Source organism: Lemur catta, chromosome 15 (genome assembly GCF_020740605.2).
Source record: "Lemur catta isolate mLemCat1 chromosome 15, mLemCat1.pri, whole genome shotgun sequence".
Lineage (NCBI taxonomy): Eukaryota > Metazoa > Chordata > Mammalia > Primates > Lemuridae > Lemur > Lemur catta.
Genome location: NC_059142.1, coordinates 43,343,110 through 43,360,471, shown reverse-complemented (window position 1 = coordinate 43,360,471; position 17,362 = coordinate 43,343,110). Strand labels below are relative to the sequence as shown.

Sequence of the window (17,362 nt, the reverse complement as noted above, 5' to 3'; positions counted from 1 at the left end):
TGAATCCAGCCTTGGTAACACAGCAAAACGCATCTCTAAAAAAAGAGAAAAAAGAAAAAAACTTAAAAATTTCTAATCAATAGTGTCTAGGAAAAAAAAAGAAATGAAAAGAAATGCTAAGGATCAAAAACACTGTAATAGAAATGAAGAATGCCTTTGCTGGGCTTATTAGCAGACTGGACACATCTGAGGAAAGAATCTCTGAGCTTGAAGATATCTCTGTAGTAACTGCCAAAACTGAGCAGGGCATGGTAGCAGGAGCCTGGAGTCCCAGTTTCTTGGGAGGCTCAGACAAGAGGATGGCTTGAGCCCAGGAGTTTGAGGCCATCCCAGGCAACATAGCAAGACCCTGTGTCTTAAAACAAAAAGAAAGAAAGAAAAAAGAAACTGCCAAAGCTGAAAAACAGAACAGAATATCCAAGAACGGTGGGACAACTACACAAAAGGTGTAACATACACATAGTTGGAATACCAGAAGAAGAATAAAGAGGGAAAAGAACAGAGAAATATTTGAAGCAATTATGACTGAGAATTTCCTCCAAATTAATGTCAGACACCAAACTACAAATCCAGGAAGCTCAAAGAACACCAAGCAGGAAAAATGCCAAAATAAACAAATAAAAACCCAACACCATGACATATCATATTTAAAATGGGGGGGAAAAGTCAAAGATAAAGAAAAAAATCCTGAACGAAGCCAGAAACCTTCCTCCTGAAGTAGTAAAGATAAGAATTACACTGGACTTCTCCTCAGCAAGTGTGCAGGCAAGGGGAGAGGAGGGCAAAATATTTAAAGTGTTGACAGAAAAAACTGACCAGCCTAGATTTCTGTATCCTGCAAAATTATCCTTCAAAAGTGAAGGAGAAATAAAAACTTTTTAATTCAGACAAAGACTTAATACCAAAAAAAGTATGTAAAATATCAAAAAATCATATGTTAAAATGATAGTTTGTATATATTAGGTTAATAAAATATATTGTTAAAATTAATTTTCACCAGTTTCTTTTTGCTACTTTAATGTGGCTACCAGAAATTTTCAAATTACATATGTGGTTTGCATTGGTGCCTCACACTGTATGCTATTGGATGGTGCTGATCTAGAAGGTGCCCTTGAGGGCGAAGTCTGAGATATCTGAGACCACAGGCCAGGGAATGCCCTTTAAAAGCCCAGTCCACACGGTCAGCAGTCTTGGGGGTGTGAGGGGCTCACATCCGAGCAGGTTTTCCTGCTTTGGTTCTATACCTCTGGCGCAAGCAGGACACATGCTGCTCATGGGGCCTACCAGGCCCTCTGACGTTAGGTGGTTCTGGTAGGGGCCTCATGGGGTCGCAGCTCAATGAGGAACTCCCGTAGGCTGTCTGGAGAGTGACCCATTAGACTAAACCAGCTGTGGGTCCCCAGAACCTGGGATGCTGACGTCTGGCGGCCTAATTTTAGGCTTGAAAAATCAAAAAAATATAATAATAATCTTAAGCCTGTCAGAGCCTGTGGCAGTATGGCCCTCCTTCCCTCCTTGCTGAAGGACACCTCATAATTAAGCCCAACAGGATTCAGCACCCACTGCCCATGTTCTGGAAGTGCCATGTGTGAAGCAGTTCGTGTTTCCCTCTGCAAGCATTCGCCTCAACCTGGAAGTGGGACTCACGCTTGATTCTGGTTGGGTGCTCAGTTTTGAGTGGAAGGAAGAACTGGATAGTAACATGCAGAGACCCAAATAACACTCTGGGCTCCAACATGGCCAGGAAAAAATGAGTTTCAGCAAGGTTTAGATCACAGGTTATACACTCGAATACCATGAAGTCCAGGCAGGTAGCAAATGATTGGAATCTTCCAGGTATTGTGCAATTGGGAGTGGTGGCAACTGAGGCAAAATGGAGAGTTCTCCCCCCAACTAAAGATGTTCATGTTCTTCTTTCCTGACTTCCTCCTCTCTTCCTTCCGTCCAACCAGAGCACATCCACGGGCCAGATTCAGCTCGCTGGCTGCCCTTGGTTTAGAGCACTGATTCTCAAAGATGGGTGGTCCTCAGACCAGTAGCATTAGCATCACCTGGGCACTTGTCAGAAGTGTGCACTTGTCGCCCCCACCCCAGACCCACTGAATGAGACACTGGGGGAAGAAGGGAGCAGCAGTGCCCAGCAGCTGTGTCTTCAAGGCCCTCTCAGGATTTCCGATGCAGTTCAAGTTGGAGCCACTAGAGTCAAAACTTGTGGCTGAATGGGATGTACTGTCTGATTCAAAATTATAACTTTTTTTTCTTGTTGTTTGATCTTTGCAAATATTTATTAAGCACATATACCAGCACTGGGCTTGGCCCCAGGAGAGCGGGAACAAGCCAGACAGACAGAGGCCTTGCCTTCATGGAGCTCACGCCCAATCCATCCACCCTGTCTTTAATTCTTGCCTCTTGTAGGATGTTTTTGTTTTCTGAAATACCACATATTAGCTTGTTTCACCATAACACTTTGGGGAAACAGAACAGAGGTTACTTCTCCCAGTTTAAAAAGGAAGTCACTTTGACTCTGCACAGTTAAAACTCTGCCCAAAGTCGCAGCGTTCAGTGGCCCCAGGCGCCCACCTTCTGGGTAAGGTGCACTCCACGGCCCAGGCCCACTGAGCACAGGACATGCTCCTGCCATCTCTGCTCTGCCACTCAGGAGGGGCTCAGCGGCCTCTGGCTGTCATTGCTCTGAAACACAGGCCTGGCCTTGCTCCATCTCAGCCAAGGACAGATGTCCTCGGATACACACAGTCACCTAATCACCCTCGGACCTGGGAGCATCTCTTGAATATATTTAAAGACTTGATAAAACGTTCGGCCAGGCTGTCAGCTTCTTCAAGTGGATTATATTGAGAATTTCCATCAGCAGCAAATCTTTTGGCCGAAATGAACTGAATATTAACAAAATGGAGAAAATGGAGGAAAAACAGCTGGCCTTCTCCTTCTTTACTGCCCCCACCCCTCGTACCACCCCTGTCCCCTTCAGTCTGGTGCACAAAGGCAGCTGCATGTGGGAGTCAGAGTGTCATGCAATTGGGCCGAGGGAGGAGTGGGTCAGAGCAGCTCCGATAAATAACTCTCCCAACCTGGATCACATGGCCCTGCCGAGCAAACACCTCGGAACTCTTGCACTTAACAAATCCCCCCACTTGTGGCTCCGGAGTATAAAGGATGGCTCTGAGTTGACTGTCAAACGCCTGCTCTGATTGGTGGCCCAAGCAGGGCATACATAAGGGAGGAGAGAGCCAGCAAGATTTATGGCGCCGTGTGACAGGTCCCCTCCCACAGACCAGAGAAGAGACACAATCTGCTAGAAGTGACTTTTCGAATTATCTGCAGAAAACATTAGTGGATATTTTCCCATCTGCATGGCTCTGGGCCTTATTGAGTCATAAAAAGTAAGTGATTTCCCTGAATGCTTTGACAAACCTGATAGTTCCAAGCCATGTTCTAGCTGATGGATTTGCCATCACGCGTTGGAGCGTCCCTGAGCATCAAGGCTGCTGGCGAGGAGACCGTCGGCAGCTCGCAGGAGGAAGCCGCGGCCCAGGGAACAAACAAGGGCCAGGCTTGGGTGGTGGAGGAGCTAGAAGCCATGTTAGGAAGGTTTCCCAGAGGAGGTGGCTGGCAAGACTGTCCTTACAGGAAGTGGCAGGCACTGCCTCACAGGGGAGGTGGGCGGAGGCGGTTAAAAGAGAAAAAGTGAAAACAAGCAACTTGCTCTCTTGCTCTAGGCCAAGGTCAGCAGAGCACAGAAAACATGACCAAAGGCTAAAAATAGGAGCCTAACTCACCGCTAAGGACAGCAGACTTGAACCCTCAAAGATGGGTCTGTAGGACGGTGGAGAAGCCTGCAGCAGTGACCCTGGGGCCAGCTGTCACCAAGATCGAGAGTTGGCCACTATTGAGAGGGAAGAGCACATTGATCCTTGCTCAACTTCCGCACCTTTTCTGGCAGTTGTTCCGTCCTGGAAGAGGTGTGTTCTGTGCCAACTTCCTGAGCTGCCCTGGATCTAACAGAACAGGGAGATGGGCCAGTGAGGTGCCTGGGCTGCTGCAGGAAGAAGGAAGCTGAGATGCTGAAGTGGTCACTGGGTCAAGTCCAGTAGTCATGTTACCCTCCACCGCTCGTTATCCTGGGCAAACAGACTCACGGGTCCAGCCTTTCCCAGGGGTGACATAAAGTGTGTGCCCTCTGCTAGGATTTTAGTCCCCCAGGGCTGGGTGGCTTTCTGAGCACTGCCTGGCCAAGCCCCAAGCCCCCCAGCCCCCACCCATGGGGATCTGGCATGAGGACAGATGGGAGCCTCCCCTCCTTCCCCTGCAGAGGAGGAGGAGTTGCGAATGCCACTGATTTATGGAAGGTCTATGAAGGGTCCCAAGAGTGGGGCCTGGCAGCACGGGCACAGGAGCTGAGACAGGTGCCGTGGCCAGCCAGGCAGCCAGACTCTCCCTGTGTAGCACCTGCTCTGAGCACTGGTGAGAAAAACAAAACACAATCCACCTCATAAGAAAAAGCAGAAACATCAACAAGTACAAGAGGTGGTATACACAATAAAGACAAATGCTGGGCACCGTGGCTCACTCCTGTAATCCTAGCACTTTGGGAGGCCAAGGCGGGAGGATTGCTTGAGCTCAGGAGTTTGAGACCAGCCCGAGACTTGATCTCTACCAAAGATAGAAAAAATTAGCCGGGCATGGTGGTGCCTGTCTGTAGTCCCAGCTACTCGGGAGGCTGAGGCAGGAGGATCGCTTGAGCCCTGGATTTTGAGGTTGCAGGAAGCTGTGATGACGCCACTGCACTCTAGCCCGGGCAATGGAGAGAGACTCTGTCCCAAAAAAAAAAAAAGACGAATGCTTAGGAGTCAGGGAGCAAAGGAATGATCCGGACAAATGAGGGTTCATCAGTGTCTGCAAGGTGACATCTGTGACAGCTGTGCGGAAGTTGTGGACAAGGCCTGGTAAAAGGGCAGGACAGGAGCATTCAAAATAGATGCATGAAAACAACGGAGCAAACAAGAAAGGGCACTGGCAGAGGCTGGCCCTGAGGTCCCCAGTGCAATCTGAGACCCTGCTGGGCAGGTGCTCTCTGGGTGTTAAATGACAATGGACCAGCTCAGGGGAGAGAAGAAGGGCCTTAGTTGAGACCATCAATAAGCCCAGTTGTAAAGGAAGAAACACGCAGAACTAAGGCCTGGGCCCCTTTCTCTGGGCAAAGGAGAGATCTAGGAAAGTACAGCACCCTCGTGGCATCTGCGTCCCAGACTCTCCCACAGAAAACTCTCGAGACAGATCTCATCCTGTTTACTGTCTCCTCAAAGATGCCAGTAGTTCCACACTTACAGCACGACACCCACACTCCTCAGTTCTGCCCAATATGCCCCACCTCACCACCCCCTGGTCCACGCCCAGATTTTTTTTTTTTTTAACTCAAACACCCTTCCCATACCCTCCTGCCCTGCCAGTGAGTAGGGGTGTTGCCCACCACACGATCTGCTCGCTCTGCCCCTGCCTCTTTGCTGGCCTTGAGTGCCTCTGTCTGAAAGGCCCTTCCACCCCTCAGAGCCTCCCATCCTTTAAGGACCATCCAAGACCACCTCCTCCAAGAAGCCTTCCCACACGCCCACACATCATATACCCGACTGATGTCTTTCTTCCCCTTTGCGTCTCGGTTGTTGCGCTCGACACATCTGGCTTGTACTGGAGCTGTCTGTGAACGAGGCTGTCTCCCAACGCCAGGTGATGGGGTCCCAGCTGGGAGTTCTGAGGTTTCTCACCCTGTGTTCCCCATGACACCCAGCTCAAAGCTTTGCACGCGTAACTGCTCAATAAATGTCTGTGGAATGGGATTGAGCTTGGAAATGGATCTTTCTCAGAGCATCCTCCAGTAGGTAGCCAAGAATTAGAGGAGGATGACTGCCCCCGCCTCCATGCTGGACCTGCTCCCGCTCTGACCAAGGGCAGACCTGGCCCTGGGGCTTGGGCTCTTTTCCCATTTCTTGTCACCTCTTAGGGTATTTCCTTCCACCCCACAATTTGGATCATGAATAATTTATGGATGAACTTAAGAGCTTTCTTTTCCATATTTAGGCACAAAACGAGCTGATGAATTCAGGCTTGTACCTGGTGCTGCTGCTCCACCTCTATGAGCAGAGGTTTGCAGAACTCACGAGACTGAACTACAGCCGGGTCATGCGAGAGAGGGTAAGTCTGGCTGTGACCCAGAGCTGTCTGGCAGCAGCCCTAAAAATCTTGCAGTGTTGGTTATTAGATGTGCAATCTGTTGAGGTCCCCACGGTCACTTGGTAGGATGTGGGACTATCACTGTTAAGACTAAGATTTAGCAGCTGCTAAGTGTATACGCAGTGACCCTCTGGCTGAAAAGTAAGTGATAATCACAGAGTTGCTTACTATTACACATGAGTAGTAATTAAATGGTCATGTAAGTCAGTCTGTCTCCAGGGATACTTGCCCCCCAAAATAGAGGCCAGCAAGGATGCCCGGCCTGGGTGTGCGTTATGTGTGGGCGTGCCCGCTGCCCAAGCAGGGTGCACCTGTGAAAAAGAGGGACCTTCCCACAGGAGAGCCATTTAAAAAGCAATCAAACCGTAAAGGGAGCCCCTCTCCCTGTTTCGCTTTGGATCCCAGGGTGTGTTATGCCAGTGTGTGTACCTGTTGAAGGAGGCAGGCTGCCAAGAAATAAAGGTGCTGATGGTGGCACCATTTGTCATTAGAGAAGTGACAATGTATTTAGCAGGTACGATCATCTGTAGCTGCCCTTGCTTTAACTAGAGAACCGGGGCCCTCTAGGAAGCCACATGGTGTGGAAGAACAAGCCCAGCTCTGCCACCACCTGAAGCCTGGCCTTAGCAGAGTCAACCCAGATGAGGGAGTTGGACTGGCTGACCTCTGACGTGCCCTAGTGCACTTGACTAGGTCATTGTCGAGTCAGCACCTTGAGCCCCAAAGGACTTCCTTCTTCATCAGATGCCTCTCTGTGGCCAGGCCAGGGGAGGGCAGCTCCATTACCTGGCTCAGGGTCATGCCAGGGGCTGATATGTTTGCAGTGTTTGGATTCCCAGGACACCCTTTGAGGCTTGGATCTTGAACTCTGCTTATATCAGGTCGAGACTAGAAAGCAAGCCAGTGAGGCAGTGGACAAGCCACTGAGGGTACCACAAGGCAGTTTTAGGGATACTCTGGCACTCCACCCTATGCACCTCTTCTCTTCTCTGCTGCCTTGTCTCCTCTTCCTCCTCCTCTTTTTGACCCAGGCCTGTCCTTAACTCTCCAATGGTTTTAATGGTGACAATTCTTCAGAGAAATACATTAAAAAAAACAAAAAAAGAAAGAAAGAAAGAAAAAAGAAAGGTACAAGAAGCAGGAAATGATCCTTTGTTAACATTTCTGTAACCACATTTTCATGATTCTACATCTTTTTAATGAACTTTTTATTGCACATTGAACTTTAAAGCACCCAGGGTTGCTCAGGTTACAGATGGCCCCAACGAGAGCCAGTGCAGGCAACATTAGCCACCAGGACTGCAGTGCAAACATGAGAGACAACAAACAGGGCAACCCAGTGGATGAGAACCAAGGCCCTAAAGCATTGACTCTAAAGAATCTTCCAGTTAAACTGTCCTGGACAAGGAATAAGTTGCACCAGGAACAAACTGGAAACCAGAATGAAAAGAAAGGACCGGCCGGGCGCAGTGGCTCACGCCTGTAATCCTAGCACTCTGGGAGGCCGAGGCAGGCGGATTGTTTGAGCTCAGGAGTTTGAGACCAACTTGAGCAAGAGCAAGACCCCGTCTCTACTAAAAAAATAGAAAGAAATTATATGGACAGCTAAAAATATATATAGAAAAATTAGCCGGGCATGGTGGCGCACGCCTGTAGTCCCAGCTACTCGGGAAGCTGAGGCAGGAAGATTGCTTGAGCCCAGGAGTTTCAGGTTGCTGTGAGCTAGGCTGACGCCATGGCACTCTAGCCCGGGCAACAGAGTGAGACTGTCTCAAAAAAAAAAAGAAAGGACCAGGGGACACTCACTCTTCTTTCACCACAAGCTCACATTTAATTAGAGAAACCCTGAAATAGATCTCACCCACTTAAACTACCAAGCAATAACCAGTAGAAAGAACTAGTTAAGAGGCACACAAAGGCAAACAGGAAGCCGTCTGGTTTTTGTCAAATTCACACCCTTCTGGATTTGCATCTCTCTTAGGGTAACATTTAGTACAAGAAAGGCACTAAGCTGGGAGAGAAACCCTCCTTCCCTCCCCTTTAGCTGCTGGAGCTGGAGAGCTCACTCACCTGGGGCTTTCTGGTTGTGTCTCATTAAGAGACCCAGTGACAAATCCTGTGGATGGTGATCCTTTCCTCACTCATTCACGCACTGCCCCATACCAGTGCTGAGATGGGGACCAGGGAAAGTGCCTACCAGACATGATGCCGTGATGTCCCTTTCTTTGAGGAGCTTATGATGAAGCTGGGAAATGTTTTATACACATTTATAAAAACAGGAAATAATCGGAAAGGAGCACTTGGGCAAGAGAAGGAGACCCAGTAAATTCCTAGAGTTGTGAAATTGACAGTACAAGATCTTCCCTGACTTTGTGATCCTATAAACAGTCTGTCTCCCCAGTGAGATCGTGAGCTATGTGAAGGCAAAGCCAGGCTTTCCACACGTGTCTCTCAGGATGCTGGCCACATGGCGTGTCACAGCTGCCTGGTGACCACGTCCCAGGCACTGTGGACACCAGGAGCAGTGAGTGGTTACAAACGTGCCAAGTGACTGCCAAATAAGAACATGGTCTGCACGGGGTGGGGGCGTTTACTGGCAACTCTGGTTTGGAACCCTCGTTTCTCTTGTATCCAACTGTTCGCCAGTACCTAGAAAATGCCTGCTACCTAATGGGCACACGATAACTTTGGCGCACAATGAGAACTACTGCATCAGAACCTGCTTCTCTCAGGAGGCGAGTCTTGAGTTATGTCTTAGACAAAGTGATAGCACAAAATGTGTAGAGAACAGTGTTCTGGGTAAAGGAACACTCCCAAGTTCAAGGTATATTTATTTATTCAAAGATTTTCTGTGAGCCTACTGTGAGCCGGGTTCTAAACTAGGTTCTGGGAACACAAAGACGATTAAGACGCTCCTTGCCCACAAGGGACTCGGAGTCTAAGAGAGAACACGGTTGTAACCGAGGGCGTCCAGATGTGTGCCTGTGTTATGACAGGAGAGACAGAGCAGACGTGGAGGAACAGAGCAGAGTTAGATGGAACAAGCAGCCAGGCTCTTCACGGACACACACCAGCGCTGCAGGCCTTGCTCTTGAGCCAATCAGGTTGTCCCTTTGCGATCGGTCATCCCACTACTTTGGGAGCCTGGTGGCAAAGCTGCTTCCACTATCTCTTGTCAACTGATCGAAGGAGGAGATGATGTTTAGACTGGATCTTGGAGAGCTGGGCAGATGGATGGAGCTGGGAGGGAAACGCAAAGGCACAGTGACGGGGGAAGACCCGCGTGTTTGGGGAACGTTCAGGAGCCATGTGGCCCGGAAGGGCAGGAAGTGAGCCCGAGGTGCAGGGCAGGAAGGGTTGTGAGTGTCTCTGGAGGTCACGGAGCAGTGTCCAGCCTGGACTCACAGGCCAGGAGATTTGTGTTTTTGAGAGAAAACCCAAGCAGACACGTAGACGGTGGGGGGCTGGAGGCGGAAGAAACCAGCTGGGGGCTGTTGCAATGGCTCAGGGTAATAAGGGGCCCATGCGGGAGTGTCAGACATGGCACAGACAGGGTGGGCACAGGGTAAGGGACAGGCTCAGGCAAGCACTGAATGCTCTTCTCTGCAAGTGCCCAGCAGGTAGCTGGCCTTTTCTCACTTCAGGTGGTCATGGTGGCAGCCTCTCCAGAGAACACAGCAGCCACCAGCCTCACCTGCCCTCACCTGCACTCCCCCATCTCATGGGGACACAGGCCAGCCTGTGAGGTGAAGCTAAAAGGACTTGCCTTCCTTCCCCTCCTCCCTCTCAGCACTCACATGGGGCACCCCATTTTCAGGGGCCTGCTCCCCCAGAGCCCCCTGTCCTGGTCCTGGCCTTCCTCCCGAGGTCTTGTCCCTACTGATTAGTACAGTGGTCTCCTGGAGTGAGCGCCTTCCTTTGCCTCCAGCCCCAGGTGTGTGTTACCGGTGAACACTTCGGGGTGGGTGGGAGGAAGCGGGGAGCACAGTGGCTGGCCCGGGGGGCAGGCAGGGTCTAGAGGAAGCTCTCAAATCCCACTGGCACCTTCACGTGTGGGGCTGGATGGTGTTAGAACCGGTTCCCCGTTCTGCCCCAGGAAGAGAATGGCAGAGTCCAAGGCTGCAAAAGGCAAAGGAGTTTATTGGCTGGCTCGAGCCAGGGTCCAAGTCCTAGAGCACCAACGCAGTGGTCTCTTTACGAACTAGGACCCCGCTCAATGGGACATATGCCCTTTTATATTCTTTGCTACAGCTTGTTATAAAAGATTGTCCAATATTGATTGCCCAAACCCACACACACACACACACACACACCCTGCACAAGCCGTTTACGTGCGATTAGGAATGTTGCCCTGGCTGTTAGGCTGTTTACGTGCTGATCATGCCTCGGCCCCTTTATCAGTAAGTTATTTGCAGTCACCCCCCCCCCCCAGGGCCTGGGCCTTGTTTACCAAGCATTTGAGTAAGCAAGCACCGTTCACAGAAGCGGAATTTGGCTGTTAGCTATAAGCAAATTATTTTACTTTTCAACACACTTAGTTCAATGAAATAGCATAACACACTTGAAATAGCACAACACACTTGTAGGGGCTGCAAATTATTTCTGCTCTTCATTCCCCCCTTTTTCTTGTTCATACGAGCACTCCTGCTCGTATTTGGCTTATGGGCCTCTTATGTTCTTCATTTTTAAGCTCTGGTACTGCTGTCGCAAAACCATTAATTGTACAGCATTAATCCGTTTTTTTTTATAAAGGCAACCAGCCTATTTAGGATACATGGTCCGAAAGTGAGGATGAGCAGGATTACAATTAGGGGTCCTAGTATAGTGGAAAGCAAAGTAGTTAGCCAAGGGGAGCTGTTGAACCATGACTCAAACCATCCTTTTTTTGTTTGTTTGTTTACGCTCACGCTTTTGCTTTGCTAGTCCGTCTCTGACTTTAGCCATAGTATTTTCAACTACTCCAGTGTGGTCAGCATAAAAGCAGCACTCTTTTTTAAGGGCCACACATAGCCCTCCCTGTTGGAGGAATATAAGGTCCAGTCCCTTCTGGTTTTGCAGCATCACCTCAGATAGTGAGCTTAGGGACTTTTTTAAAAGGGAGATGGATTTTTTAATTTTGGTTATGTCTTTATTTATGGCGGCCTTTAGATGGTCAAATCTTTTATGTTGTATGGCTAAGGCTGAGATGCCTGTCCCTTTTACCTGGGCTCTAGGGTTTTGTTATTATGCCTTTTTACCCATACCCAGTCTCCCGGCTGGTAGAGGTGCCCAGTATCCTCTCTCTTCCCCTGTTGGGTTGTCTGGTAAAAAGCTCGGAGCGCAGGCCAAATCTGGCCGTGAACTCGCTGTAGAGCCTGTACAGCCTGTAGCACCTCTCTTGGGGCTTTAGGCACAGCCCCAAAAGTTATTTTTGGCACTACGGGTGGAGGAGCACCATACACAATCTCAAAGGGGGTTAGGCCTAAATGATAGGGGGTGTTCCGTGCTCGGAACAGGGCGAAGGGAAGGAGGGTCACCCAGTCTCCGCCAGTCTCTAGGACCAATTTAGTCAAAGTCTCCTTTAGGGTTTTGTTCACTCTTTTTACCTGTCCTGAGCTCTGGGGATTATATGTACAATGTAATTTCCAATCTGTCCCCAGCGCCCGGGCTAGTCCCTGACTAACTTGACTTGTGAAGGCTAGTCCATTGTCAGACCCTATGTTCTCAGGCAGCCCATATCTGGGAACTATTTCCTCTAATATTTTTTTTTTTGCCACTATTAAAGCAGTTTCTCCTTTAGTAGGAAAGGCCTCTATCCACCCTGAGAAGGTATCTACCATGACCAGTAAGTATTTGTACCCATATTTCCCTGGTCTTATCTCTGTAAAATCTATTTCCCAAAACAACCTAGGTTGCCTCCCCCGTTCCCTGGTACCTGTATGGGTCCCTCTGACCTTCCCCGGCTGCATAACCTGGCAGACACGGCAGTTTTTGACAATGTCCTCTGCCGTCTTCTCTTGTGATTTGAATCTGAGTCGTGCCGTGGCCAGCAGCTGTAACATCTTCTTTTTGCCAAGATGCGTTGTCTGGTGCAAGTGCCCTAGTAGGTGATTCCCTAAGGCCTCAGGGACTACCAGGCGATGTTCTCCGTCTTGGAACCAGCCGTCCTTGTTCGGCATCACCTGTAGCTTCTCTGTGGCCCACCTTATGTCCGTGCTGGAATAGTCCGGTTGGGGGGGCATCTTTCCCATCCCAGGGGGCGGCAAGCTCAGATGCAAAACATCGGTTAGTACCAGCGCTTCCGCAGCCCTTTTTGCCTCAGTGTCCGTGGCCCGGTTGCCCCTGGCCTCAAGGGAGTCCCCCCTCTGGTGCCCCGGGGTAAGGACTACAGCCACTGCCTTGGGTAGCAGGATGGCTTCCAGTAATTGGAGTATCTCCGATTTGTGCTTAATCTCCTTGCCTTCAGCTGTAATGAAGCCCCTTTCTCTATAGAGGGCTCCGTGTATATGCACTGTCCCGAAGGCATAGCGACTGTCAGTATACACCGTCAGCCTCTTCCCCTGGGCCCGGTGAAGGGCTTCTGTCAATGCAATCAGTTCAGCCTTCTGGGCCGAGGTCCCCTGTGGAAGGCGTGTGGCCCAGATAAGCCTGCCTTGCTCATCTACTATGGCCGCCCCTGCATACCTGTGTCCGTCCCGGATGAAGCTGCTCCCATCCATGAACCAGATCAGGTCGCTGTTTGCGAGGGGGCGGTCTCGCAGGTCACTCCGGGCCATCTGGGTCTCGGCCAGGATCTCAAGGCAGCTATGTTCAGGCATTGTTGGCACCGGATCTGGCAGAAGCGTGGCCGGGTTCAGGATGGCAGGAGTCCGGAACTTGATGCGAGGGGCGTCTAACAGAAGCCCCTGGTAGTGAGTCAGCCTCGCGTTTGTAATCCATCGCCCTGGCGGCTGCTTTAAGATCCCCTCTATGGCGTGAGGGGTGGTGATGTGCAGACGCTGGCCCAGGGTGAGCTTGTCGGCGTCTTTGACCAGCAAAGCGGTAGCTGCAATGATGTGTAGGCACGCAGGCCACCCTGCTGCCACCGGGTCTAGCTTTTTGGACAGGTACGCTACTGGCCGCCTCCAAGGTCCTAGTGTCTGCGTAAGCACCCCCTTGGCTATTCCCTTTCTCTCATCTATAAACAGGTGGAACTCCTTTGTGAGGTCAGGGAGCGCCAAGGCCGGGGCTTCTAACATAACTTTTTTAGGGCCCGGAAGGCGTCTTTCATTTGCATAGTCCATTCCCATGTCTGGCCCACTTTATGCCCGTCTTGGCCTCCTGGGGCATAGGATATTGCCTGACCCGGGCTGGTTCAGCTCTTGGTTTCAGTTTAATATAGAGAGGCGGCCGATGCTTTGCCCATCCTGCTCCCCCTGTCTCAGCCCAGGCTTCAGGAAACTCGTGAAGCCAGTAGCTCATTTCCCCTTCCTGATTGATCTTCATGGGCTGATACAGTCTGTACTCATCTGCCTGAGCCAAGGTCAGGATTTGAGTAACCCGGGGGCTACTGATAAGATTGCCTTTATTATCAGTTATTATTATTTTTTCTTCTTCAAAGTAGATACGGGCCTTTAATTTTGTGAGTATGTCCCTTCCTAATAATGGGGTGGGGCATTCTGGAATGACCATAAAAGCATGACTCACTTGCCCCGAGCTCAAATCTAACTTTCGTTGAGTGGTCCATTGGTAGGGCTTAGTTCCAGTCGCCCCCTGTACCCAGCTAGTCCTATTGGATAGTTTTCCAGTAGTTTTGGTAATCACCGAGTATTCTGCCCCTGTGTCCACCAGGAAGCTAACTGGGTTCCCCTCCACTTGCAAAGTTACCCTTGGCTCGGGGAGGGGCACCGAACCCCGTCTTCCCTATTCACTATCTTCTCCTTGCCCCGCTAGTAAGATTCTCTTAGGCGATGCTCTCCTCTCTGGGCCCCCCTTTTTCTTGGGACATTCTCTAGCCCAATGTCCATGCTCCTTACAGTGGGCGCACTGATCCTTGCCTAGTCTTTCCCTCTGGGGTCGTCCTTTGCCATCTGCCCCTGACTGTCCCCTTTCCATGGCTGCAAGTAGGATCTTAGCCATCTCCTTATTTGCCTTACGTGCCTCATCCATTTGCAACTTTCTATCTTCTTGTCTCATTCTTTCTAACTTCTCTTCCAGCGTCTCCCTATTATTATAGACTTTTTCTGCCACTTCCAGCAGGTCTTTCAAAGTTTTCTCACTCAGCCTTTCTATTTTCCGCACTTTACGCCTGATGTCAGGGGCTGCCTGGTTAACAACAAAAGCCATCATTACTGCCGCCTTGCTCTCTTCTGCAGTGGGATCTATGGGAGTGTACTGTCTGAAAGCCTCCATAATCCTTTCTAGATAAGCCGCTGGACTCTCCTCGGGCCCCTGCCGAATATCCCCTACCTTAGCCAAATTGGTCGGCTTCCGTGCCGCCGCTCGGAGACCGGCCATCAGAGTCTGGTGGTAGACCCGGAGACGCTCCCTACCTTCAGCCTCATTGTAGTCCCATGGCGGCCGTTCAAGGGGAAAGGTCTGGTCGATGACCCGAGGGTTGACAGTAGGTCTGCCGTCCTCTCCAGGAACTAACTTTCGAGCCTCCCCCTGGATTCGCTCCCTCTCCTCCTTGGTAAAGAGAACCTTAAGTAACTGTTGGCAGTCGTCCCATGTGGGCTGATGAGTGAAAAGGACAGAATCTAAAAGGTTAATTAGATCTCTTGGATTATCAGAGAAATTCGTATTTTGAGATTTCCAATTATAAAGATCACTGGTGGAGAAGGGCCAGTACTGATGCGCCTGTTCACCGTCCATTCCCGGGGGTCCCACGGCCCTCAAGGGAAGCGCTCTCACTGGTTCAGGATCTGGAGTTTGTCCAGTCCGTTGTCTAGTGCCGTACACCGGACCCCCTGTCGGAGGTCCTGTTCCCTTTTGGGCTGCGGGAGCCGCAGGAGCCACCTGAGCCACTCTGGGATTATAGGGTGGGGGTGTATGCCACTCTAAATCCATTAAATCTGGATACAGGTTAGAGTCTGGCAGTACAGGCCCTGTGGGCTGAGGATCCTGTTCCCCACTCTTCCCCACCTCCTTGGTAACTAAGGCTTGTGTCTTCTCCCTTGATGCTGGCAGGAGGGTCTTTAGCCCAGGTGGCGGATCTTGGACCAAATCCTGCCAGACTGTAATATAGGGGACTTGGTCTGGATGGCCGTGATGGCCATAGACTATCCCTTTTACTTTTTCAATAATCTCAGCATCAAATGTTCCTTCCTGTGGCCATCCTACCCCGAAGGCCGGCCACTCTGCCTCACACAAGGTGATAAATTTCTTTTTCTTTACATCCAAGGAAAGGCTGGGTGCCCTTTCCTTAACACCTTTGAAATGATCAATGAGGATAGACAGAGGTGTTGTCTGAGTCTGACCCATGCTCACAAGGGTATTGGGGAAGGGAGTTCACTCAGGTGTCCGCCTGGCTGCGTCCCGCGCGGGAACTTAGGCGTGTCTTGGCTAAGGTGTACCCGTATAGAGCCCGGGCCCGGTCACTCCTTTTTAGGGGACTGAATCACCGTTATGCCGTACGACGTCGCCACAGAAACGCAGGTTAGGACCCACTCAGATTCCGTAGCCGCAGCCGTGGAACCTCATACAGTCACACTTCATTCACTCAGTCAGACAGACAGACTTTACCTCTTAGAAGGGAGGGTCGATCCGGAGCCATGCTAGGACTCCCACTACGACCCAGTAGAAGAATGTAAATGCACACTTCTGTGGAGCACTCCAAGCCTGGGGTGCTACAGTGTATAGACCGACACCAAACACCAGGGCTAGTGAACAGAGGAGGAAGAGCTGCACCCAGAACACTGCACCTTCCAAGACCAGGCGCGTCATAGAAGCGAAAAAAACACAGACGAGACGACAAAGTAATGACAATGGGGAACAAACAAAGACAAAATGACAGACAGCGGCCCCGGACTTATCCCCGCTCGGGGGGGGGGGCGCCTCCCGCAACAGACAACTTAGCCGGCTACCGTTTGGATTCCTCGTCAAACGGATCCACCTGGTTTCACCTTTCCAAACACTGTTTCCACCTAGTGGCCCCGGACTTATCTCCCCTCACGGGAGTGCCTTCCACTGACTGCCGAGTGGCCCCGGACTTATCTCCCCTCACGGGAGTGCCTCCCACTGACTACCGAGTGGCCCCGGACTTACCTCCCCTCACGGGAGTGCCTGCCACCGATTACCGAGTGGCCCCGGACTTACCTCCCCTCACGGGAGTGCCTTCCACTGACTGGAAACAAAAAGAAGCGAAACCAACCGTGGGAGTGACGGACGTCTCCTGTCACTCCCGACCAGCGACCCACCAGCGCATCCACCTAAGTCTTCTGCCGGTCTCTTCCCAGGGCCCAATCACCTACACCGTATGGATTTTAAGAGTTCCAACTCCTCCTCGGCTCCGGATTCTGTTCCGGGGGTTTGGGGATCCCGGACGAGCCCCCAAAATGTTAGAACCGGTTCCCCGTTCTGCTCCAGGAACAGAATGGCAGAGTCCAAGGCTGCAAAAGGCAAAGGAGTTTATTGGCTGGCTCGAGCCAGGGTCCAAGTCCCAGAGCACCAACGCAGTGGTCTCTTTACGAACTAGGACCCCGCTCAATGGGACATATGCCCTTTTATATTCTTTGCTACAGCTTGTTACAAAAGATTGTCCAATATTGATTGCCCAAACCCCCCCCCACACACACACACCCTGCACAAGCCGTTTACGTGCGATTAGGAATGTTGCCCTGGCTGTTAGGCTGTTTACGTGCTGATCATGCCTCGGCCCCTTTATCAGTAAGTTATTTGCAGTCACCCCCCCAGGGCCTGGGCCTTGTTTACCAAGCATTTGAGTAAGCAAGCACCGTTCACAGAAGCGGAATTTGGCTGTTAGCTATAAGCAAATTATTTTACTTTTCAACACACTTAGTTCAATGAAATAGCATAACACACTTGAAATAGCACAACACACTTGTAGGGGCTGCAAATTATTTCTGCTCTTCAATGGACTCTATCCAGGGCTCCTCCCCATTCACATCATTGCTGCAAAACCCAAAACTCTTCCCTC

At 50.6% G+C, this 17,362-nt stretch overlaps 1 protein-coding gene across 1 annotated transcript in view; it reads left to right on the top strand.

The window, feature by feature from the left end:
- Positions 1–17,362, top strand: part of MARCHF10 (membrane associated ring-CH-type finger 10) — an 80,343-nt gene that overhangs the window by 58,264 nt on the left and 4,717 nt on the right. The window contains exon 8 of the mRNA XM_045527033.1: positions 6,094–6,207. Within this exon, the coding sequence (XP_045382989.1) occupies positions 6,094–6,207 (114 nt within the window). The remainder of the gene's footprint in view (positions 1–6,093; positions 6,208–17,362) is intronic.